The following is a 25857-nucleotide window of genomic DNA, read 5'->3' on the forward strand; positions in this document are numbered from 1 at the left end:
AGTGAGGTTTGTTTGACTTTTGCTCTACCGAGGCCAACTTTCTCGAGGTCTTTCCAATCCAATGGAGCAGAATCCGCAAAAATCCACTGAAACTGACTTCCGGGTGAACCGCTTAGGATCGGAGGGATGCTTGGCACCGGCTAAACTCCTGGAAGTGCGCAGGAGCCCCGGTTCCTTGGCCATATGTCATACCGTCGCGGGGAGAGGCAGAAGAGAAGCGAGCCTTTTGGAGGAACGGGGGCGGCTCTTTAGCGGTAGCGAGAGGCAGCGATCAACTGGCGTCTCGCTAGCACGTTTCTTCTTCGCCGTGTACAATAATTTTCAAAGTACAGCGGGTAAATATGTAAGCAGCGAAGCCTTCCTCGCCTCCCCACTTTTGGTGACATAATACAGACTGCTTTGCTTTAAATCCACCGCTCCTCCCCCAGTATTGGGTCGGTCACCTGATCCATTTCGCTTCGTGTGCGGAGGGAGATCTGGGGAAGACAGGGAGCAAACAGTTCAGGGAAATCAGCGTATTATTTCTTTTACTAAAAACAATCGCAGGGGAGGGAGAGGGAGAGGGAGAGGGAGGCAGCGCGCGCGAGCGGTCAGAGACAGCTGCCTTCCTTATAATCCCACGAAGAGGGATGGATGGTGAAGCGGCGATGGGAAGAGAAAGGAGGCGTGGGGTCACCCTCGCATTTATTTTTATTCATCTTATTTATGGCTGAGCGAAGGGAAGGGAAGCAGAAGAGGAGGGAAGAAGTTGCCTCCGAATTCCTCCTCCTCCTCCTCCGCCCCGCCTGATGCCTGGCTCCGCCGCGGGTCTCTCCAGCCTCGGCCGCCGCCGCGGCTCTCCTCCTCCTCCTCCTCTCCCCCCTCCCGCGCCGCCGCCGCCGCCGCCCGCCCGCAGGAGCCCCAGCCCTGAAATACGATAATCCGCGCAGCTGCTCCGGCGCTCGCTCCGCCCAATCAGCGGCGAGGGGGCCTGACGTCTGCGCGGCCGACGCCGACCAATGGCGAGCGGCTGGAGTTGTAGCAGAGAAGTTTGAGTAAGAGATAAGGGAGAGGAGGCGGCTGGCGGCCGCGGCGCGCTCGGGTCCCTCCCGCACGGTGGAGCGCCTCGGCCCCTCGCTGGAGCGCGCTCTCCCCGCGCCGGCGCTTCCTCTCGGCCCGTGCCGTGCCGCCCCGTGCCGCCCCGCTCGGCGGACCAGCGCGCCCGGACCCGGGCAGAGGGCCCCCCGCGCCTGGGGGCCGAGCCGGCAGCACCTCTCCCTCCTCCTCCTCCTCCTCCGCTTCCACTGACAGCGCCTGCTCCGCTCACGGGGAGCATCCGATTTTCTTCTTCCTCCTTTTTTTACTCCCTGGGAAGCGTCGTCGCCGCCGCGCACCATTTCACTGTGGACTCTATACCCTCTTACAGATATGGGAGATATGGGCGACCCACCGAAAAGTAAGGAGGATGTTATTCATCCATTCTTTCCCCCTTTCTTCTTTATAAATGATAAAGACATAAATTGCAGCTGCTCGTCCGAGGAACGAAATGAAGTCAAGGTCCCCGTGCCGCAGCCGAGAGCGCCCGAAGCCTTGTGAGAGCGCTTGGGGGTTCCCGGCTCGGCTCGGCTCGGCTCGGCTCGGCTCGGCTCGGCGGCGCGCCTGGGCTCCTTCGGAGGGGAGCCTTCCGTGCAGAAGTCGGGGATGAAACGGCGAGCGGTAGGGGCGGCCAGAGCGCGAGCGGGCGTCCCAAGTCGGGATGTGCCGCGGCGAGGGGAGTGGGGGTGGCTGATGAAGTCTCCTGAGGCTGAAATATTGTGAGGCGTTGCTGGAAGTGAGGCCCCGTTGACCATGAGTGGGACTGAGCTGCCCCTAAACGCGTTCAGGGATCGCTCTCTCGCCCTGAGCGGGAAGAAGCGCGATCCCGATCCATCCAAGCTCTCGCAGGAGCCTTGCATAAGCAGACTTTTGGTGAGGTGCAGATTGCTGTCCTTTGAATGCTCGGAAGAGCTCTTGTTCCTAAGGAAGACATTTTCCATGTCAAAATAGGGGATTTCCTTCCGAGTAAACACGCTCCGGATCCGGCCGCGAGCTGACTTCCCGGCTCCAGGTCTGTCCTTTTGGCAACAGAGTGTGTGAAATTGACAAAAGGGACTGAAATTGATACATCTCACCCTGCCAGTTAGTGCTCGCACGAGCGGGCCACCGGAGAGTTCCGTTTCCCAACCTCCTCCCAATTCAAAATCGAGAGGCGCAAAATTAATCACACACATGCATTCTCCCCCCCCCCAAAAAATATTGGCGTAAGGGGTGTTTTGATTGCGTGGAAGGCGTGTAAAGTGCGCCACGTTCTCGATTATGCCAGGCTGAATTTGAATCTGCGTTCCGCCTCCCCCTAAATGAGGGGAGCCTTTTGATAGCACGCGCACACTCCAATTACCATCCTAAAATGCTGCTGTGTCTCTCGCCCGTTCCCCGGTCCCTCCCCCTCCCCTCCTATAACGCCACCGCCACCAACAAGAGCCGCCGCGACCCGCTCCCGAAGAGTCGCAGCCTGCGCGGGTGATCGACACTAATAAAGTGTGTTTATCACCGTAGGAGAGCAAACGTTTCGTCAATCATGTCTTTTATTATTTGCCTTTCAGAGAAGCGGCTGATTTCCCTGTGCGTCGGTTGCGGCAATCAAATCCACGACCAGTATATTCTGAGAGTTTCTCCGGATTTGGAATGGCACGCGGCGTGCTTGAAGTGCGCGGAATGTAATCAGTATTTGGACGAGACGTGTACGTGCTTTGTTAGGGATGGGAAAACCTACTGTAAAAGAGACTATATCAGGTAAGAGGCTGATCTTTCTTCCTCCTCCTCGGTCCCCGCCCCGCCCCCTCCGCGTCGTCGTTCTAGCGAAATAATGCGACAAAAAGACCTGGCGTTGCTGCTGCTGCTGCTATTATTCGTGCGGGTTTGGGAAAGGCGCGCGCGAAAACAAAACCCCTGCATGCATTTCTGGGTTTCTAAAATGAGCCGCGATTTCCTTCTTAAACGCGGTAACCTGGAGGTAAGTTGTCCCCTCGTTTCCAACGGTAAAGAGCCATGGAAACTTATTCGCGGTTTCGGTTGTAAGGTACACACACACACACGGGCAAAGAGAGGACGAGAGAACGGTGTGATGCGTGTTTACTGAATTAAGCCTTTGTATATGCAGTGGAATCGCAGGGAAGGCTCCCTTGCAAGTATCTCGGCTGTGCGAATTTCTGTACACTCTCTCCCCTCACGCCCGTCAAAGGATTTTAATCAAGCCTCCTCCAAAATAGGACGGGACAGAGGCTCCCCAGCAAATGTTCCATAATAACCTTTCCAGGCGCAATTTGCAAGTGGTCCTGCAAAATGCGTTCCCCCCCTTTCTCCCAAGGACCGGGGTGCTGTGCGGAGGCAGGCTGGCGCTCCAGGCCTAGATGCAATTACTTAGGAGGAAGATCGGCTGCCATTGGCAGCTCTTTCTTGCTAGTAAATTTCTGAGAATCTGAGCCCTGGCAGGCGCAGCAGCGTTGCTTGGCAGTGAGGGCTGCTGAAATGATTCCAGAGGAGATGTGTTTTGGAGACTCGGGTATGCATGTTGCAGTTTTCTGGGAGGGAAACAGGGCATCATTTTGGAGGGGGGGGTGACTACAATTTGTCACCATTTGCCTGGATCAAACTCTGTTTAAGTGGAGAGTCCCCTCCCATCCGACTTGAGCTAATATCAGCACACCTGAAATTAAGTGGATTAATTGCCTTTGGGGCCTGCAGCCTGGCTGTTGTGTCTGGTTTTTTATATTTTGTATATAAAGTTACCATATAACCACACAAAATACAGAATTGACCAGATTAAAAGAGGCTCTTCCATATCTTGCAAAATAAATAAAAGATCCTGAGTGAAGATCCTGGGCTCCCCCTTTGTGTACTTTCCCTGAGCTCACTGCAGAAGGGATGTGAAACTAATTATTAGTAGCAATAATAACATAATAATGATAACCCATGTTCTGTTATCCTAATAAAGGAGGGTTGTCCATAAAAGGGCTGTGGGACACACGCACACACAAATAACATGACATTTAATCTTTTTAAATATTAACCCTTTGGGCGCTCTCGGACTGCCTCTCCTTTCTTATCTTATCTGCCTTGATGAATTGGACAGAGGAGATCAAATTGCCCTCATCTGTTGGTGAACAATCGTACATTTAGATAATGGAACAGCTTCCTTCCTTGGCATGAAAAAGTGGGAGCTGATTTTTTTTTTTAAGTTGGCCATTGCTGACTCGTAGCGAAAAACCTTTAAAAACACATCCACACGCTCAACTTTGAAACCGAAAAAAGGAGGAGGGAACTGAAGGGGCTCTTGGTTTTCTTCTCGCTGTTTCAGAAACGGGAGAGGGGGAAGAGGGATGATTTAGGTTAGTCTAGGCTACTGTGACCCTGCTGGATGTGATCTCTGCAGAGGGGGCAAAGGTTTGGCCACCCTAAGAGCGCAGGCACCGGAGGGCCCGATCCGGCAGAAATTTTTCTCTCCTTAGATCCCTTAGCAGCAAATGGTGAGAGATCTTTCCCACTAGATTGTGCCCAGTCTTCTGCCCGGTTGTGTTTTCTTGCGTTGGTAGGGACTTCTCAAGTAATGAGGATCCTTAGGTTTCTTCTGAATCACTCCACGACTCCCAAAGTATAGTTTACTACCTACGAAATCAATCGGGCTTGCATGTGGACGTCCCAAGTGGTAATCGCTCCGAATGAGTAAGGAATCCCTGCTCCCTCGGAAAGTCCGACAATCGGGTGGAAATCCAGGTTCTCTTGACTCATTTCTTGTCTTTTGTTTCCGAGGGACCTGGCTGTTCCTAGCATTTCTGCTGGCTCTGTTCAGGCGCCGGATCTTTTGGCCAAGTCTCTCTCTTTTTCCTTCTCCTCCTCAGAATCAAGAGCTAGCTTGGTCAAAAGAAAAGACTGTGAACTAGCCCTTTTCTAGGCTGGGTGAGATCAGATTCTCGCATTCATTTTAAAATATCGACGTGTGTCTTTGCAGGAGCCGATCTGTTTATGCCCTGTTTCCAGACGTGTTTGCAGCCCGATTCTAGTCAGGTTTACTTAAAAGTAAACTCCCAGGCTTGGGCATTGGTTTCCTAGAACGTTTGCTTTGGATTCCAGCCTGAGATATAACTCTCCCCGACCCCGTCTCCCTATGTATTTGCCTGAAAGTGAGCGGGTGTGCAGCTGAGCTTACTCCCACGTAAATCAGAGCGTGCTCTGGATTGCAGCGCTGGGTGAGAGCCGCTGGGCTGGGGACTGAATGGAACTGGCTGGTTGTTCGGGTTGGTGTGTTTACCCGGAACTACACGGATCTGTCTGAGGTTAGAAGCCAATGCTGTGCGTCTGTTTGGCGATGGCTTTGCCTGAAATGCGAATAGGAAAGCCGGCACGTTTCGACTTGCCACGCCGCGATCCTCTGCGAGCTTGCTCAGAAGGAAGCCCTAGCCAGGTCAGTGGAGTTTGGTCTCAGCTCAAGGGGGATCAGGCTGTAGCCTTAATTAAGCCGGGCCCGGGTTCACTTTTGAGCGGGGAAAGCATTGCACATCAGCAGTGGGACTCTTTAGCTTGCCATGTGCGCAGAAATGTGGGACAGATCCCGCAAGAAGCCACGAGGCCGAGCTTCACACCGAAAGGGCCGACGCATCTATGTTGGGCTACATCCTACAGTTCAGGCGAGGTCGCTCGAGCGCCCGGTTCTGGGTCTCCGTGCGCTTTTCGGTGCTTCTGAACCTGCTCTGTTGATGAGCCCCGGGAATGCGTCTCCTGGAGCGCAAGGGCCGTCCCGCATTTGTTTGAAATTCCCCATGGCCAGGACTGGCGGCTCTGCAAATAAACGTGCACCTAAAATTCAGCTTCTTAAAAAAAAAAAAAAAAAAAAAAAAAAAAAAAACCCCCCACCATTTCCCCCCCCCCCCCCCAAGGAAACCTTAGCTGAACTATTCAGTGGATTCTGGAGCAATTCCCTTTTATTTCAGCAGGACTACTTGAGAGCCCGTGTTGGAGAGGAGGTTCGGCTGCAGCTAAAATTATTTGATGGAATAATTTATCGGGAAATTGCGGAGGGGGAGGGGAAGAGAAATCCCGAAGCGGTACAAATCAGACGTCTGGAGGGCGGTGTTCTCCGCGGACGCCCTCTGTTTTCCCCAGACGGAAGCCAAGCTTACCGATCTGGGAGTGCTGCCTTCGGGAACTTGATCTGCACGCGAGTAAGGAGGCCTGGAGGCTGGGCGGAAAGGTGCGCACTCGGAGGCACGGCCAAGGTTCGCCTTGGATGATGCAAGGCCGGAGGGATCTGGCCACGATCCACGAGAGCACTACTTCAGCTCCGAAAATCCATGCAAATGAGTTTTACTCATGAGTTAAAAAACCAAGCGAACCTTGAATAATACACTCCTATTATTACTACTACTACGGCCTTATTTTATTATTCTGTCTTTAAAGGCACAGAGCTTTGATTTTTTGGGGCTTTTAGCCAGCAATAATCTCCCAAGAAAACTGGACACTCCAAGAATAAATTCTCCAGGTTGCCGAGGACGTCTCCCTAAATTCCCCAGATTTACTGTATTATAAAGAGAGAGTCTATCCGCTTCACCTGGGTGTTCCAGCTTTCTAGATCTTCAGTATCGCTGAGCAGGACGCAGAGAGAATAGCTTATTCAAGTTTGCAATCCTTGAAATCCTCCTTACTAGGAAAGGAGTCCTACTGAACTCAATAAGGATTACTTTCAAGTCACGGTAGCTAAGATCGGGATGTGTGTGGAAGGGAGGTGTTTTTTGGTTGGTCATCGGGTTTTAAAAATCGTCATTATTAAAGAAAGCCTTATGTGTGCAGCTTTTGTTCAAGTTAGTCGCACTCAATGGCTCCCCCACCCTCTTCCTTTCTCCCTACTAAGGATTTAGGCAGCCTTAAATTATCTGCGATGGACTGCAGTGCTGCGCCAGGGCCAGAGCAGAAAAAGCTCCACTATCACTTATCGGAGCCGCGGGGTTAGATCTGCCCCCCCCCCCCCCCCCCCTCCCCGGGTCCAAGACAGCGACAACCCCCCCCCCCCGCACGACAACGTTTCTGTTCTTTTCATTTTGTCCTTCCTGCGGTGTTGTACGGGGCCTGCGCGCAGGGGGGAGGGCTGGTGCCACCGACCCCCCTCCGGTTCCTCCCCGTTTCGAGCTTCTGGTTCGCCAGAGGGGCGATTAACCGAGCACCGGCCAAGCGGCCTGAAAGCTGAGCCGGCTGAGCCAAGGCAGGAAAGGCTCAGTTCGAAGGGGCGGCCGGAGTGAAATCTCTCTCTCTCTCTCTCTCTCTCTCTCTCTCCCTCTCTCTCTCTCTCTCTCTCTCTCTCTCTCTCTCATCCCCCTCCCCCTCCTCTCTTCTGCCCCCTCTTCTCTGCTTGTGCCCCCTTGCCGGCGGGACCCGGGCTCAGGTTATACGGCATCAAGTGCGCCAAGTGCAACATCGGCTTCAGCAAGAACGACTTCGTGATGCGGGCCCGCTCCAAAGTGTACCACATCGAGTGCTTTCGCTGCGTGGCCTGCAGCCGCCAGCTCATCCCCGGGGACGAGTTCGCGCTGCGGGAGGACGGCCTCTTTTGCCGGGCGGACCACGACGTGGTGGAACGAGCCAGCCTCGGCCCTGGGGACCCTCTCAGCCCGCTGCATCCCGCCAGGCCGCTGCAGATGGCAGGTACTTCCCGGCCCGCAGGCAGAGACTCTGGGGCGCGGGCGGGGGAGGCCCGGGAGGGACGGAGGGAGGATGCTCCGGGCCTGGGTTGCGTTCCTCTTCCCTCTCCTCCTGCCCCACTCCTGCCTCCTGGACCGCGGCTCCTTCCCGGCGTCGGCCGCGTCTAGGCAGAACGTCTCCTTAGTGGCCCTGCTGCCTTCCCTTTCTTGCCGTGTTCGCTCTTTGCAGGGAAAAGCCCTGCACACCTTGAGGGAGAACACAGTCGCCCTGAGCTCAGTGGGGCTTAGGGGAACTCGGAGCATCGCAGGCCTGGGTTTCCGAGGCTCAGGAACACACACACACACAGAGATTGGGAACCAGTGGCTGGGAGCGGGATGCATGAAGCGCATGCCTCTTGCAAGGGGATGCACGTATAGAAGCAAGAGAACTCTTCTCATAAAGCTGTAGAGCTGTAAAGACTTACTGGTGTGGCAGCTACAGGGAACCCAGAGTATTTATGGATAAGTACACAGGATAAGGCCGGTTACCTTGAGCACATATGCACGCACAGTGTGTGTGTGTGTGTGTGGGAGAGAATGTGCCTCTGCACTTATTCTGTCTATACCTATTAAGTGAGCACAGTGCATGATAGTGGTAGAGTGAAACACTTCCGTTGAAATCCAGGTGGTGGGTATTTGCTTGCCATTGGCAGGATCATGCCCTTGACAGGTAGCTGGAATTGAGAAAGAAAGTAAGTAGGTGCACACCCTTTCTTTGAAACCAGTGGGATGCACAGCCAGATCTTTGGCATGTTTGCTTGCAAGTAATTCCCACATTGTGCCACACAGGTTCTGCCCAAATATGTGGGAATCTTACAACACAGTCCTAAGGCAGTTCACTTGGAGAGGAGTCTCCCAGAATCAAAAGGGGAGTTTTCCAGATTGTAGCCTTTAACCTGCAAAGACATTGGACTGAGCTAATAGAAGGACCCCATGCATGTTTACACAGAAGTAAGTTCTGTTACGTTCAGTGGGTCATACTTCCAGATAAGTGTGCGTGGGATTGTGGTCCTACATAATATCTCCTTGTTCTTAGGAACTCTGCCAAACAAACAAAAATGCTCCATAAATACAATTGTATGCATACTTTAGACAGGAAAAGGTCCTATAACTCCCAGGATTCCCTGCTGGCTGGGAAAGTCCTGGAGTTGTAGACCCCCCCCCCATGTATAACAATCACACTCTGAGAGAAGCTTTTATTATTATTACTAATTTTTTTTTTTGCAAATATCCATTGCTGAAACCTACACCCTAATCTTTCTGCATAGCTAATAGCATACTGATTTTAACAGAATCTACTTCCATGTAAATAGCTGGAGAATTGCAGTTGGTTCTATGAAAATCAGAGGAATTCATCAGTTTAGGTCCAAGGGGATAGATACAGATAGTAAGTTATCCAAGACACATAAGCTGAAGCTGATGCATGGATCAACTCAGGGTTTATCCCCTTCCTTGAAATTAATTGTGTAATCCTATGTGTGTCTACTTAAAAATTAATTCCAGGGGATTTTCTCTTTAGGCAATTGTGGTCTGCATATGCATCTCTAGTCCTACTGAACACAATGGGACTTATAAGTTAACCTGTTTAGGATTCCATCCTGCTCCCAGTGTACTTAGGATCTGGTGACTAAAGAGTGCCTTTACTCTCACATTAACCACCAGTGGCCCTGGCTTCCGGGAAGATATAGCAGAAATGTCATGGATCACTTGGAGTCCAAATCCTCTTCTTGTTAAAGTCAATGGAAAATGTTGATTGATTGAAATGGATCTGAAGTCTACTGGAGTCCAAAGGGCATCTAGCGGTAAATAGGACATTATCTACTGAGTTGAACCACCAGAGTAGTAATATTTTTTAAATATACCTGATGGCTTAATATAAACAGAAAGAGCACATATGCACCAATTTTGAATGCCAGTGTGCCTGTTTATATAGAGCTATGTATCTTGTACTGTCAGGTATATGGTCCGGATAATCATGTGGTATTTATATCTGGCATTGCACGTAAAAGGGAGGGGGGCGGGGGCGGGAGGGAGAGAGAGGCACAGACCTGGATCCAAACTTGGCCATAGTTAGTATAGACCTATGAAATTTGTCCCCTTGATTTCAGTGGGTGAACTCTAAACGTGTCTACATCTGGATCCAGCTGTGCAGACTGCAACTTGCACTACAAGAATTACTGTACATCACAGGGCAGGATTGTTTTCAGCCTGCAGTCCTATGCCAGCTAGGTCAGCAATGATGATGAGACCCTTAATCTCTCTCTTCGAGGACGAGATCTATTGAGCTCAGTGTGGCTTATTCCCAGATGAGTGGAAGTGAGATTGTAGCCTAAGGTTAGGTCCCAGACCCTAAGTACGCTAAGAGCGCGAGTAACCATGCCAAGGGCTCGACTGTCCCTGTTGTCATTTTCTCAGTAACAGTTTCTAAATTCTTGTGAAGAGGTGGGTAGGTATATATGCAGGGGGGATGAGCATAGGGAAAAGTCAGGTATGAAAAACAAAAATTGGAGGAAGAGCTGAGCAGAGAGCGAAGCCCTTCTCCTCTCTCCCGAGCAGCCACGCCTGAGTGCCATCTTTTCAAGCCACGCTCTTCCAGACTTGGTCTGTTTTTGCATGTGAGATTGAGGGGCAAAGGGTGGGCGTAGCTTTCCAAAGGGGGAATCGGAGAGAGGACTATAGGCAACTAGTTCAAGTTGTAATTTAAAACTGTCAACAGGCTAATCTTCAGTAATTGGCATTCAAAGGAATTCTGCCTTCTCTGATGGTTTGGGTGAGAATTTCAGCAGAAAATGTTCAAGTCCATCCAAGACGAGGACCTCACATTTCCCACTTTTTCTTCTACTTTTTTCCTAGAGCATTTTAGCCCCTCTTTTCATGGTGCCCTTCGCAGCTTTGCGGGGTGGGAGTGAAGTACTTATTTTCTCATCCCCATCAGAGTAAACAAAGCAGGACTGATGAGGAGAGAGAGGTCTGCAACTTTTCGATCATTCTGTTCCCCCTCTGCCTGCCTGTTCATCCGTGTGTTCAGTAGTTAGAATAAGGACACCTGCAGCTTGGGTTGCAATGCTTGTTGCATGGGAACACCTCCCACAAAATGCAAGAACAAGGACTACAAGAAATGCAAGACAATCCAAAATACTAAAATTGAAGCCGTGTTTGCACCAGACAACTACACAATTACTGGGGAGGAAGTCCTTGATTTCAGTGGGGTTTCCTTCCAAATGTCCCACACAGGTGTAAGGTATGGGACATTTAGTGGCTTAGTTTCCTTGGCTTTCCAAAATCTGTCCTTCCAGTATTTTGGATTTTAATTCCTTTTTGTGCCAGATTGACTAATTTGAGATTTGGGGGAGGGGGGTAGGAGACTGGGAAGAAAAGAAAGATAAAATTGGTGGCACAGGGGGCAATTGCTTATGTTGCCCCATCCTTCCTGAGTTAATATTTACATATACAAACTCACTCATGCCCTCCCCACAAGCAAACAAAACCCCAAAGACAATTCAGTATTCTGAAAAATTCTGTTTAATATTCCATTTGTTTGGGAAACTGTTTTTACATCCCTTCTCAACCAGCTGAAGTGCATCATGTTGAGAAAAAGATTTGATAAATTCACTATTTTCAGTGGCACTTTCTTCCATGTAAGCATAGTCAAGTCTGTTGGATAGTCATGTTGGAATGCACTTTCTCAACAGATTTACTTGGAAATTCATCCCAAGCTTTAAACTGATTTTTTTTCCAAGTAACACTGCAATCCCAGGCACTTCCCCCTGGCAGTAAATCCCATTGAATTCAGTGAGACTTGCTCCTGGGTAAGGCGTAAGGCATTGTTTTAAAAGTAGCTCTAGCTGCAATCCATTGTTCCTGAACTTACCTGAAGTAAGTTCCATTGCTCAATAGCAGGACTTATTTCTGAGTAAGCAAGCACAGGATTCTGCTGCCCTAAATTACAACCTTCCCTCCAAAGATTCCAGTTTGCATAACAATCCTCTTTACACTTGCTCAGAGGTATGTCCTGCTGCTGCATAGTAAGTATGCTTAGCACTGAAGCCTTCGGAAATGTGCATAGGTTACATTTTTAAAGAAGGCAAGACATAGAAACCAAGTTACATCTTGATTTAGTTTTTATTATATTTGCTTTTGACTTTAGCCACCTTGTTCAGTGAATAGCCATTAAACGGATCCATTTTTCCAACGCTTCTTACATCTCTGTCTATTTCTAGTGGGGAAAAAAGTGGATTTAAAATCTCTCTGTCTCACAATGTAAACAGGATTTCACACAGCCAAACTGGGTGTTATGATAATGGGGAAATGTAGGTGAGGTAGCTGGTGTACTGGTGAAAGGGGAGTCAGGAGAACCAGAAGGGAGTCTTCAGGTACAGCTCAGCAGGACTAGGTGTGTGGAGGAAGAGGTTTGATACTGAGGCAGTTGCATTATTCCTAGTAACACACACATTTTATACAGTAATCTGGACTGGGGCTGTATTAAAAGAACATCTCCAGATGTTTTGGACTAACTCCCAGCATTTCTGACCACTGGCCATGATGGCAGGGGCTTCTGGGACCCAAGTTCAAAACATCTGGAGACCAACCTTCTGCTCAATCCTAGTCCTGGAGGGCCTTTTGATCTCTGAGATTCTGGTTGGCGCGGCAGTTTCTCCATTCTCATGTTTCCTCAAATGCACTTGGAATTGTTCCCTGAAAAATATGAAATGGGCCCCATGTCCTGCCTCACTGGACTGTGAGCTACCCAGTTCCCGAAATCCTTTATCTATCAATGTCCCAGGTGCCTGTTTTTCAGGCAAATTACCTCCCAAGCTGGCACGTTTAGGCTTTCCCAGATCCTGAGTGTGTGCACTTCATAAATTCCTCTGGATGCAGTGTGGAGCAGGGGACAATTTCACAGGATTTGGGCTGTGCAGGGATTCCATCTCCTGCTGAGTTCATGGCTGAAATGCACACGGGGATGATGGGACTAGACAAGCTATTCCCCTCCATTTGGTGACTAATCTTGGATGTACTTGCTTTCTATCACTGGGGTGACATCAGCGTGCATGGTGTTTTACATAACATTGAATAAATAAGGATTTAATGTTATGAATGTTTAGATGGGAGGAAAAACATGCTGGAAATTCTAGGACTTTTTTCTGTGAAAACTGTTTCCAGCATACTGTTTTCCCTGTGTAAACCAGCAGAGCATTGCAGGAAGAAAGTGGCCAGGTCCCTGCTACCAAGGAGCTTACAATGTGAAATAGACAATGGGGGAAACCCTAAGCAAAGTAAATCAGTACTCTGGTTACAGAAGGGAATGGGGAATAAGGAGGTATGAAAGGCAGACAGGCAGGGAGGCTCTTTGGGAAAGGTGGGTTGAAAAGAGTTTTTAAAGGGAAATGGCACCCCATTCATTTCAATAGCTTTTATTCAAGAAGAAATGTGCTTATTTCATTCACTTATTATATCTATATTCCACCTTTTCTCCTGCAAGAAACTCAGGTGGCTTACCCGATCCTCAACTTCATTTTCTTTCACAACAGCAATTCTGTTACCTGAAGCCAGGAAATAAGGTTAGGGACAGAGTTCGGAGTTACCCTCCACAGGCCCCCAAATCCAAGTAGCAGGTCTGTCTCACCACTTTTTAAAGCAGTGCACAGTGCTGCTAAAGAACCCCTGGCCCACCCATAAAACTCACACATCCAGACTCTCCCAGCACCACTGCATAGCATCAGGTGGATGTTTGATGGCTGCGGGGTTGGCCCAAGAAGAAGGAGGGGGAGAGCGGGTCTGCTGGTCCTTCCCCGCCACTTACAGGGCTCCTGTTCCTTCCCCTCTCCCTCCCTCCCTCCCTCCCTCCCTCCCTTACAGCAGAACCTATCTCTGCCAGGCAGCCGGCTCTCAGGCCGCACGTCCATAAACAGCCCGAGAAGACCACCCGCGTCCGGACTGTCCTCAACGAGAAGCAGCTGCACACCTTGAGGACTTGCTATGCCGCCAACCCCAGGCCCGACGCCCTCATGAAGGAGCAACTGGTGGAAATGACGGGCCTCAGCCCCAGGGTCATTCGGGTCTGGTTCCAGAACAAGCGCTGCAAGGACAAAAAGAGGAGCATCATGATGAAGCAGCTGCAGCAACAGCAGCCCAACGACAAGGCTGTAAGTGCCCACAGAGGCCTCTGCCGCCAGGCCGCCAGGGGGCGCTCGTTGCTGGAGAAGCGCTGCTTCCCTTTGGCGGAGCAGCCCTGACTGAGGGCGCTCTTTGGGTTATCCCGCTTGAATGCCTCTTGACGTTTGGGGTGGATTGCATGCGCACTTTGCAGATGGCTGCCGTGGTTCCCTACCGAACAAACCAGAGATGCCAGAGCATGGCAGGTTTCCGGTAATATAGTTCTTAATTCAGTCGAAGGTGTGGGAAGTAGGTGGGGAAGAGAGAAAGGAATTGCCACTTCCTCCCTTTGAATTTCCTTTCACTTGTGTGCCTTAACCAGCTGGGAGAGCCAAGAAAGAACTACAATTGAAAGCTTCACCTGTTGAATTTTGGCCTTTGAAACTCTACATTCCAGACGGGGTGGGGTGGCTAATTCTATCAGTGAAAGCTGTTTTTGTGGTTTGGGGGTGAGTAATAGAGTTTGCAGGGTTAGTGGGCAATCCTGTAAGTTTTGGATACCTATACCTACCTATTTTTGGTAGAATAAAAGGAAGCCCGCCAAAGCAGAACATTTTATACTAACCCTAAATTAAAAGGCTGTTTGTTTTTAGCAGAACTTTTAACAACTCATTGCCCTCCACACATGTTGAATTACATCCCCAGTCATACCAGCTGGGGAAAGTGGGAGCTGTAGTACAAAGCAGCTAGAGGGCATCTGATTCGGGAAAGTTTTTTTCCTCACTCATTCTCAAATTCAATGGGATTTACTTCTGACTAAGCATGTACAGGCTTGCACAGTAAGTCTACTGTCCGCATACTACTCTATTCCAGAGTGGTTCCACTAAAGAAATTCCTAAGGCATGTTTTGCCCAATTTATGGGCAAATTGATCTTCCCTTCCCTTGATCTTTGAGAAGTGTAATTATGGGATTGGGGTGCCCTTTTTAAAGCCCCCCCCCCATTTATAGTAAGTTATTGTAAGCTGTCCTGGGACAATTTTCGTATAGGATGGGTAGAATATTTTAAATAAATGAATTCACATTTGAGTTAACATTATGAGCATGGATGATAGTTCTAAGAAGGATGTTGAAATCAAGTTCATGGATCAACATTAGCTTGATTAGATTCTAAATACCCAAAGCAGAACTGAGCTAGGATAAAGATTTGCTGAAAGTATAATAGGATCCTGTATGTATGGACTCAGAAGTGAATTCCCTAGGTTTAATCATTGCTCAGTAAATGTTCAAAGTAAAAAAAAATTAAATTAGTCATATCGAAGTCCGGAAGGATTGCATTTCATGGGAATAAGGTATATCCACCTATGCATGCTTACCTGGAGTTAAGTTCCACTGAATTCAATGGAACGCCTGAGTAGTTCTTCCCTAGTGCAGTTTTGGGCACCTGGACTTGGCTTCAATCGAATATTCGGTTCAGGCCCATTCAAATGAATGCTTGGGGAGCGCGTGTGTGTCGCGTGTCTTACTTGAAAGTAAGCAGGCTTCGGATCGGGGCGTGCAATGCAAGGAGAGGAGACTAGTTTCAGTCTTTGCAATGAATGCGGGAAAAGAAATTTCACACCTAGGACGTACAAATGACCCGGAACCGGACAAAGTTACCCACATTAATTCCTCCAGCCCGGGCCATCTCTTTTAGAACCTTGTTTCTACTGTTTCGAAACTAAAGTCGGGGAAGAAGAGAACGGGGAAAGAATGGCATTTATTTATTTATGTATTTATTTATAAAAGCTGCCGACCTGGTTAAATGGAATTTAAAGAGTTGTGTTTTGCTGCGGTGGAACGTGATAACCCCCAATTTAAAGGACTTCCAAGTTGCTCAAAATTAGGAAATTATGGAAATAGCTGCAGGGAGTCACTCTCCGACGCCTTCTGTTGCTGGCTGTGGAACAGGGAGAGGGGTCCAGTCGAAAAGGGACACGGGGCTCCGTTCCACTGGCCGACATTCGCCCCCAAATTCGTTTCCTCGGAAGCGACTTCCAGCGACACCGGAGCGTCTCCCGCTTCCGGTTCAAGGTCCCGGTGACGCCAGCGAAGCGGCATTCCGCCGAGGCTTGCAGCCTCTCTCTCCGCGGCCACCCAAAGCTGGAACCCGGGGGCGTCCTGCTGAAGCCAGCCTCGCAGCCCCGTCCGTCTCGGGCCAGGCCCTTCAGCTTCTTCCTTGGCCTCTAGTCGCCCAGCGGTGGCCTGGGTGGCCCAGGCCTGGATGTAGCAGGCAGCCCCCGGGTAAGATCGATCTGTGCAAGGACGCCACCTCGTCTTAGACGGGGGCTCAATGGGCTTAGCAACCCCTCCCTCCCCTCTAGAAGGGAAGGTGTTTTATTTCACTCAAAAATGTGGTGAGACAGACCTGCTGCCTTGGAGGGGGGGGGGGTCTGCTAAGCTGGGCTCTGGGTCTCTGCCCCAAAGTCCTCCTTGGACAGCACCCCTGCATTTCACGATTGTTCCTGCTTCTGCCTCGTTCGGCCCAGCTTGGTTGGACAGGGCAAAGAGAAATTGTCTTTGTAGTCCTAAGCAGGTTAACTTGAAAGTTAACCTTCCAGCACGCACTTCCTCGCTAAGGTTTTCAGCTTGAGCAGCTGCCATCTGGTGCAAACTTCCTTGGCGATAAGTCCCTGTGGCTTCTTCACAGTAGCCATGCTTAGAACGGCCGTGTCTGCCAGAAGGCAGTTAAGCGGCAGGGTCTAGGCAGGGCCACTGACAGTGACGTCTGGCAGCATGGACCACGTGTACCCCGGGTACAGAGCCGTGTCCTCTCGACAGCTTTCCGATTGTCTTGAAGACGAATTCTGGGGAGCAAGGAGAGCGTCGTCCTGATCCCAAGTGGGGCAGGTTTATCATCTCCCCACCATCCGTCTCTGTTAGAAAGCAGCGGCCTTCATCTTCGTGCTTGCTTGGGATGCTTGGCCTTATAGTCCAACACAGCTGGGGGCGCCAGATTAACACCCCACTCCCTGACTACGTTGTTTTAAGGGCTGCACCCCGAGTCAAAGCGCTGCTGGCTTGCTGCTGCGTAAGCGCGCTTGGGCCCACGGATTCCACGCAGGCGTGCCGGGATCGCAGCCTCCGTTTCCAGTGGCTGAGAGTCGATGGAACCCTCCCCTTCGTGCTGGGTTTGCTTCAGTCCGCTCTGCCGCCCGGCGGTCTCAAGCTCTGCGTGGCCAAGACAATCCCCAGAAATTGCCAAGAGGCTCTGCGCCTTCGTCCCAAGCTGGAGTGCCGCTGGGGAATTTATGCTGGAGGGCGCCTAGAAAGGGCCTTCTGGCAGCCGGAGGGGAGAAATCCGCCCGTGCGTGCGAGGGGGAACCCTTTGGAGGAGAGACCACCGTGCCCGCCCTACTCGAAGCCTGGGGTCCCGCGGAAACGTCTTTACAGGACACCCTAAGCTCGATAAGTAGGACGCGATCTTAAGCACGTTTACTCCCAAGTAAGCGCCACTACGCTCCCGGGGACATACGGCCTGCTTAAACGCAACCAGGGATCGGCCTTTAAGGCTACAGTCCTTTCTGGGAATAAGTTCTGCGGAGCTATCGCTTTCGAAAATACCTGCCCGGGATGATGGCGAGGGCTGCTTGACCCGGGCTGGAAGCGGATCTTAGAAAACGGAGATTGCGGGGGGGGGGGGGGTCTTTAGATCCACTTCCACATCCACGGCTGCGTCAGAAAAAGAGATCCTCCTCTCCCCGCCTCGCTCGCTCTCTAAAATAACACAGAAAATTCCGCGAAAGGCAGATTAACAAAGTCAATAAAGTCGAGAGCTTGATAAGCCCAGAAGGAGTTTATTGACTCTGCGGCGCTGCGAGCCAAGCGCGGTTGCAGCGGCGCGGCCATTCACCGCCTGTGCGCCTTGTTTACAGAACATCCAAGGCATGACGGGCACTCCCATGGTGGCGGCTAGTCCGGAGAGACACGACGGGGGCTTGCAGGCGAACCCGGTGGAGGTGCAGAGTTACCAGCCGCCCTGGAAAGTCCTGAGCGACTTCGCCTTGCAGAGCGACATAGATCAACCGGCTTTTCAGCAACTCGTAAGTGCCAGCTCCCGGCCGCAGCGCATGGTGCCCGCGAAGGCGTGCGTAGCCTCTCCTCTGACTCTGCCTTTAAGAGCTGGGCGGCCCTGCGTAGGCGCCCCCCCCCACCTGCTCGCCTGCCCAGCCCAGCCCAGCCCAGCCCGAGCTTGGCCTCCTGGAAGCCCTGCTCCTACGCTTCTGTGTCCGGATGCACGTAGGGATGCTGGCACGGAGATGGTCCTCCGTGGAGAGCCGAGAGCAATGCGAGTGGCGCCGCGCCTGTGCGCGCGAAGGAAGGCCACGCACAGGCAAACGGGCTTGTTTCAGCCGCTTCTCTGGATGCCAGTCCCTCCGTAATTCCGGGACACAGGTGGGGAACCCTGGGGAGCACGGGGAGCTTAGGGACGTGTTGTTACTGGTCCTGCTGGAGTTGATGACTTGGTTAATCAACTGGTTAAAAGCCAGCCAGCCAGCCAACATTTTGAATCTAAAAGGCAACCCCAATTAATAAGGAGAAAGATGTTCCTCTCAAAATAACAGCAGTGGTAATCATCATGATCAATTTAGGAATAAAAACTATAGATGGCAAGCAGACATAGAAGTGATTGCTGTCTCTGCCCCCCCCCCCCAGAGGATGGAATAATTTTCATAAGAAGGTCCTGATGCTGTGGCAGATGAAGTATGCTGCCCTCCTCTAAAATTAGTATCTCTTTACTTTTACCATGCTTCTCTATTGCCTCTAAATCCATAGATTATCTAGGCATCTTACAGAGAGTCTGTAAGAATGTGAGACTTAATGTATTTAATTAAAACCTGTAGGATTACTTGAGTAAAATGAATTGGGTAATAGCCCCAATTATCCTGAATAATTTTTGCAAGTTTTTTTTCCCAAGAAATAAAGCTGCTTTTTACACCTTACCTGCAATTCTATACACAATTAGAATGGTTATATTCCACTAATAGCAACCTGACTGTGTACTGGATAGCAACCTTTTTTTCTTCTTACAGTGTACATAGAGTTTTCTTGCACTGATCTAATTTCCACCTTTATAGAAATGAGCTTTCGGTAACTCAGGTTAAATCCAACAGTGGCACAAAGGCACCCTTCACCCCTGCAAGCAGTATGATAAAGAAGAGGTTTGAAGCTAGGCTTCCCATAACCAAATTCAACCATGGTCTAAAGTTATGAGTGGGATCTTTAAAATTTAAATCAACATTTCTGAATTGTCACCAAATTATTTTTGAACCCAAGAAGGGGAGCACACTTATGAAATGGGGTGTTAATCTTGAGAATACAGCTTTCACTGACTGTGGACTTGGACTGTATAAAAACTCTTCAATTGATGAGATTTTAATAAATCTCTCAAGGAGTTAAAAGCAACCCAATCAGCCAATAAAGCCTACATCCCTAAAGATGTTGACTTCTATAAAACATTTCAAAGATTATCAGCTGTTTTTATCCTCTATGCACATATATTTAGATGGATTATTTTTATATATTGTAATGTCAGTCTTTAGCAGTTTGTTCAAATGTATAATTTATTCCAGTTGTATTCCTCTTTATTTTTATGTACCTTTACGCATATATTTCTGAACATCCATTGATCAATAGATGCTTTTCTTTCTCTTTAAAATTGTGATTATATGCATATGTAGTTACATGCAACAGCTGCATAGTGTTAATCATCTGGCTTTCACCAAAAAGCCAACAGAAGTTTACCAGTCAATTCTGTTCTTAACTCACTTCCTTATGCCTACATCATTTGGCAGCTCATATGGGACCATATCATCTGCAATACTTAGGCCCAACCAGGTGATTTAAGGACAGAAGTTCAACCTTAACTCAATTTCCTGGCCTAAGTGTGTTAAAACCAGATCTTAAAAATAATAAGGTATGTTATGAATGGTTTTTTGGTGATTAAAATTCATAGTAGCAATGATAGACCATTGGGTAGAAACGTGTTTCCCAAAAATATAACAAGATAACCTTTTGCTTTGGAAATATATACAGATATGTATTGCAGGTGCCTTTAAAAATGGCAGCTTTAATGCTGCAAGGATATGCCGTTCAGAATGCTTATGTCACAATTTAAGTCCTGGTTTAAGGTGAAATCCTATGCATGTTAGACAGAAAGAAGTCCTGTACTTCCCGGCATGCCCCAGATATGTGGTCTGTGGAATTGCTGGAACTTGTGGATTTTTCCCCCTGCCCAAATATTTATAGGATTCCACTCTGAAGTTTTTCCTTGGGACCCCAACATTCTTACTAAGTGAAACTGAATTTAGAGAAGCTTACTTCTGAGTAAATCTATTTAGAATTACCACACGGTATTTCTGTGCTTAAAGAAAAAAAAATATAAATGACATTCTTCTTGGTAGTAAAATATAATAAATGTAAAAATGGCCAATTTGTCATTTGCTGGCCAAATGGAATAGAGTGACTCACCTTGTTTCCCGATATTATTTGGTTGTCTTGTACAGAATTGCCATGCCGCAGGCCTTCCCATGCAGCTTTTAATGATATAGGAGATGGATAGACTTTGTGGGAGGAAATAAGTCCAGGGAGATACAGGGGAAGATTGTAGGACAATGATACAGTGTGAAAAAATTACATCAGCATGACAAAGATGGGTAAAGGCCTGGCCTAGGGTGGGAAGAAAATTACATATGGAATGATTTATGTGTAATGGACATCTGTTAAAGGAGTTAAAGCAAAGTCAGTAGGCATTTTGTAAATCCCCGTGTTATTAATATTGAACTTATCAAGATGCGTGCCTCACTGGACCACAGAAAGTTGCTTGGAGCAACTAGGTTATTGGGGCGGCCAACCCAGCAAAAGTGACCCTTAATCCCTTGCCAAATGATCTGTGTCCTTTGCAACAGCAGCAGATTTTGGGCCACCTTTCACAGAGGGTAGTATCCAACACTAGTCTCAGGAAGGGGCCTAAAATGAAAAGGACTTAAGTTATTCACGATTAATTTACATCTCGTTCATTTTGATGGAACTACTCTATTATGGATATTACTCAGAATGTTAAAAGCTACATTGTTGCAAGTGATCATGGAATCCATGTCTCAGACAGCGGAGAATGGCCCTGATCCACCTGTCCTAGACACATGAATTATTCTTAATTCCCATAGGGATGTTGGCCCACAGAACTTGGAGGGGAGCATTAAACAAGCATGAACTTGTTTGCATACTTTTTGATCTATTTTAATCTATTAGCTGTTCGTACATCTCTCTAAATAAAAGGGAAAATAAAATATGTATCTAAGCAGTTCATGTATAAATGTTAACTATCACATTTCTATGCACAATTTCAAATATTGCAAGATGCAAGAACACCACCAATTATATTTAAAGTATTTGTTAAAAATGAGTCCAACCACAATTACCATTCAAAAAAGACAAAGGACAGTAAGGTGGTATTTACAGGGGGCTTCTGAAATAAGCCAGGCCTTCTGCCTCCTCCCAAACTGCATGTGGGAGGGTTTCCCAGGAGGTGGGTAACAGCACGGAGAAGGCCACTTATGAGATATCATGTGGCAAAATTCTGTTGCTTGCAGAATGACCAGCAAGGCCTCTTTAAGACACTAGAAGGCCAACTGAAGTTGTAATCCCATCACATTTTTGATACATGTAAGTACTCCATGGGCACTGATTTATTATTTTATTTGTTCTAGCCCACCTTTCCCCCAAGGAGCCCAGGTGAGATACATGACCCTCCTTCTCTCCATTTTATCCTCAAAATAACCTTGTGAAGGTGGTTTTATTGAGGGTCAATGACTGGCCCAACAGTACCCAATGAGTTTCATGGCTGATTGGAAACTCTTACCTGGATATCTCTGGTCCCAGCCCAACATGCTAACCACTACACCACACTGCCACTCTACACTTAGCAGAAGTGGTGCTGCCAGGGAATGATTTCAGGCTTGAAGTCCAAGGGCCCCATCAACTGGATAAACTGGAGATTTTCCAAATTAGGGCAACAGGGATGTCTCACCCCATTCTGAAGCAATATATACCACCATCTAAAGAAGCTCCTGCTTCATCACTCCATTAAATTCTATCTGAGGCATTGCTTAGCATCAGGTGGACTGTTGATGGCTGAGGGGGTTGGAGGGGGGACTCCCTCTTCTGGTCCTCCCCCACTCCTTACAGGGCAGCCGTTCTCCCCTTCCCTTCCTCATAGTGGAACCTAACTCTACAAGCTCCTACTAACCACTGCTCTAGAAGCGATGCTTGCCATTTGTCCATTTCCCAGATACCATGCCCAGTATCCAACACTGTCCATTTACTGGGACTCAGCAGTGGCACAACCGGAAACTTGTTTCCAGGACAGGCAAGGCCAAGAGAGCTCTGGTCAAGAAAGAATGGCTACTTTCTAGGGCAGCTGAATGAATTGGCGGTAGAGGCCACACGACACCTTGCTTATTGCATATTTACTCAGAAGTAATTTCTACTGAGGCTCCTAATGCTTACTTTTAGTTAGGATCACAGCCTTATACATCACAGTAGCTCTTCTTTGTGTAACAGCTCCTATTTAACAGTCCTACAGGCCTGCCATTTGCCAGATACTGAAAAGAGAGGAGTGGCTGCAGCTTTGCATCCCAGCTGTTGTGCGCTGGATATTCTCAGCAAAATACACATGTCTGGGGCTGTCATTCCTGCAGGTCAACATATGGGATTCATATATTTCTTGTGCACAAAAGCACATTCTGCATGGCAAAATGGCAACAGATGACGCGGCCTTCCATTGCTTTCTCTATGTCATCATCCTATTGATGCATTGTTCTTTCTTGAGGGGGTCCAAGGAAAGTTTGTTTAGAAAAGACACAACTTAGCTAGAATGATTTAAAAGCTGAATTCTTCCAAAGTCTTTGCTATATTAGCAATAACTCTAAATGGCTTATTCTAGGTTAATGAGTGTTCTTGAGACAGCGCTCATGCAACCCTGTCCTATTTATGTTTACTCAGATGTAAGTCACACTGAGTTCAGTTGGGCTTACTACCTAGTGTGTTTATATAGGCTTTCAAATAATCTTATCTGGCCCCAATGTAGCAAATTGTGAGCTTAGAACATCACCAGTTTAAAGCTCCAATGAATTATCAAAGCTAGCATGCCACAGGTTCAAGCAAGTTTGAATTTCTGTGAATTTTACCTGTGGATTTTGCAGAGGATCAGTTTTTCCCAAGTTGTGGGGATTCTGTCGACTTTTTAACTTCCTGAAGGGATTTGTGCAAATTCACATTTACACTAATTTGTGCTAATGTACCTTTGCACATATGAAAATGATTTTTGTACATCCTGCCCCCATACAATAAATCCAATTCCTTCTATGTGCAGATGGTGGAAGATAAGATGCCTAAAAATCTACAAGACACAGATGGAATGGTTTTTAAAAAACCTGTGTGTCCCCAGTTAGAACTAGAAAGGAAAAAAAAACTTTCAGTCTGTAGCTAGAGCTTCAGGTCAAGGGTTAGGTTTTACCCTTTATCTGGAAACCCATCACAATAGTGATCGTCTGTCAGGTAGCACGAAAAAGCATCCCCAGTGCTGTCATGCAGAATTTTTTGGCAGCATCGAGCTTGTGAATATGCAACGCCTTATGGTGAACCAGTGTGGTCTCACATTGTGTCCTGGAACTGGCAGTGCCTCTCCAAACTTCAAAACTCCTTGTGAGACCTGCTGTTTATGATCCTTTAAGGCTGGGTATGGGAATCTCTGGTCTGTGGGCTGAAATGCAGCCTTCAGGGCCTTCCAATCTGGCCCACAGCTAAGTTGGAAAGGGATCAAGTGCATAAACTCAGGACATTATGCAATCATATATTACACTGACCTAATGTGGAAACTTCTGAGAAATCTTTCCTTCCTCTGGTTGATTGACTGGGTTTGGACAACAGCAGGACCCATAGACAAAGACTGAGTGTAGCCTGTTATTGAATCTTGAGTGACTGCTAAAAAGCAGGTTATCATGTTGTGTGAACCCAGCTGTAATAACAAGCCATGGCTTGTTAACCATGAAAACCTATAAAGAGAACCTATGGTTTGTTGTTGAGTTGTGAACTGTGGGATGTTTGCCATGGTTTGTTATCTTGGTTGGGTTGAGACAACATAACGCATGTTTCAACAACAAAACATGGTCACATGACAATCCACATTCAACCATTCAGTGTGGGCTCTGAACCCAGTGATTGCAATGTCATGTGAATCTTCCTCATGCAGCTATCACTGCATGCTGGGGACATTGACTCAGAAATAAGTTCCACCCAGTTAAGAAGGCTTCCTCCCAAAGAAGTGTACGAAAGGATCAGGGCCTGAATAGAATGTATCTTCATGGAGAAACCTCACACTCATGTCGATCAGGCATAATTCCTTGAAAGAATTGCTCTCAAATGAGTAGCTTCTTTATTTCTCTAATCTGAAGCAAGGATCGGGAAATAATTTAAGCTGCAAATGGAAACACTGCAGAGGGATAGGCTTGAAGAAAACCAAATTCTTCAGTTTATTTCAATGTCTCCAAACCTGTTTCCATATGATTGCACAGTACAGTCCTTACTCCTGCTAGAGTTCTCCAGGCTTGTGTTTTTAATGATGGACAAAAAATACTGAGCTCCCCTTAAAGGATTGTTGTGAAGATCAGCACAATAAATGTGAAATACACTGAACACTAAACCTTTCATATAATTATCTATAGGATTAATACTTCTGGCAGCCCAACTTTTCACATTGTCCAAGGTATTCAAATGTTTCAGTTCAGCATTCCTTGTATTTCACACTCTGGGTTTTATCCAACTCCGTGTTTCCATCCCTTTTCATTTCAAAATTGATTGGCTATTTATCATTTCCCAAATGTTTAATATTGCATTTGGAAAGTTCACAAGTCTACCTTGAGGGGATAGTGAATCATCAGGATTGCTGTGGAAGGCTAGCAAAGCATGCACCCAAATATTTTAAATGAGAAGATGTACATTAATTTCTACAGATATGTTTTATTTTCCTATTCTCATACTGTTTTATTTTCCTATTGCCAAAGAGCTGTGGCTGCAAGACAGGAAGACCATAAAGTAATGGAGGTTAGCCTGTTATAGGAGTGATGGTTCAGTGATGATGATGCCCATGGATACAGATGTTTGCATAGGACAGGTTTCTGACCTGAAGAACCTAGAGTGAACGCAATCATTTTTTGAAAGTCAAAGAATAAAGCTCTTCAGTTGAATCCAGACTTAGGCATGTTTAGAGTAGACCTATTGAAATTAATGGACTTTTGTTGGTCTTGACTAACTTAAATCACACTGATTTCAGTGGGTTTACTTGAAACTGTTTTAAGTCTGGATCCAACCCATTCCCTTTCCTTTCTTGTAAATCTCTCTCTCTCTCTCTCTCTCTCTTTCTCTGTTTCTCAATATTTGGCAGGTTAATTTTTCAGAAGGAGGCCCAGGTTCCAATTCCACCGGAAGTGAGGTAGCGTCCATGTCTTCTCAGCTCCCGGATACACCAAACAGCATGGTAGCCAGTCCTATCGAGGCATGAGGGACATTTGTTGTGCTATGATGGTCCTTGAATCTGTTCGCCCCCTCCTGGAGAGAGTTGGAACACTATCACATTGGGGTACCCGAAGAGAAACGAAACAGGACAGAAGGAAAAGTATTTAACACGACTGTGGTCATGAACCTAAAGCAAAGAAAACTCCATGAACTGTCTGGGGCATCTTGTTCGTTTTTTGGTTTGTTTTGCAATGATAAGGTAGCAACACTGTGAAGACAATCATGGGATCTTACTAGAATAATACTCATAAAGAGCGAATGAAAATGCTTTTTAATAATAATAATAATAATAATAATAATACACCCTCCCAAAAGGAGCATATGAGGATCAAGGGGAGAAAAAGACGTTTGTGAAACGCAGAGGATTTAGACCCTGGGATCTCCGACCTTTTTCCAAATGGCGTA

The 25857-nt window shown here is 47.8% G+C and overlaps 1 protein-coding gene across 1 annotated transcript; it reads left to right on the plus strand.

The window, feature by feature from the left end:
* The first annotated feature begins 1407 nt into the window (after positions 1 to 1407).
* Positions 1408 to 25438, plus strand: ISL1 (ISL LIM homeobox 1). The gene is made up of 6 exons (XM_044446613.1): positions 1408 to 1435; positions 2622 to 2811; positions 7451 to 7710; positions 13605 to 13891; positions 17754 to 17921; positions 25322 to 25438. Exons 1-6 carry the CDS (start codon positions 1408 to 1410, stop codon positions 25436 to 25438), a joined length of 1050 nt encoding a protein of 349 aa, XP_044302548.1.
* Positions 25439 to 25857: the final 419 nt, after the last annotated feature.

Source organism: Varanus komodoensis, unplaced genomic scaffold, assembly GCF_004798865.1.
Source record: "Varanus komodoensis strain SLA01 unplaced genomic scaffold, ASM479886v1 scaffold5, whole genome shotgun sequence".
NCBI classification, from domain to species: Eukaryota; Metazoa; Chordata; class Lepidosauria; order Squamata; family Varanidae; genus Varanus; species Varanus komodoensis.

Excerpts from the sequence above, each read along its gene's own strand:
- ISL1 (XM_044446613.1), top strand. The coding sequence starts at position 1,408 with ATGGGAGATATGGGCGACCCACCGAAAA. Across the intron at positions 13,892-17,753 it reads AGCAGCCCAACGACAAGGCT|AACATCCAAGGCATGACGGG; the intron begins GTAAGTGCCCAC and ends CCTTGTTTACAG. Across the intron at positions 17,922-25,321 it reads AACCGGCTTTTCAGCAACTC|GTTAATTTTTCAGAAGGAGG; the intron begins GTAAGTGCCAGC and ends AATATTTGGCAG.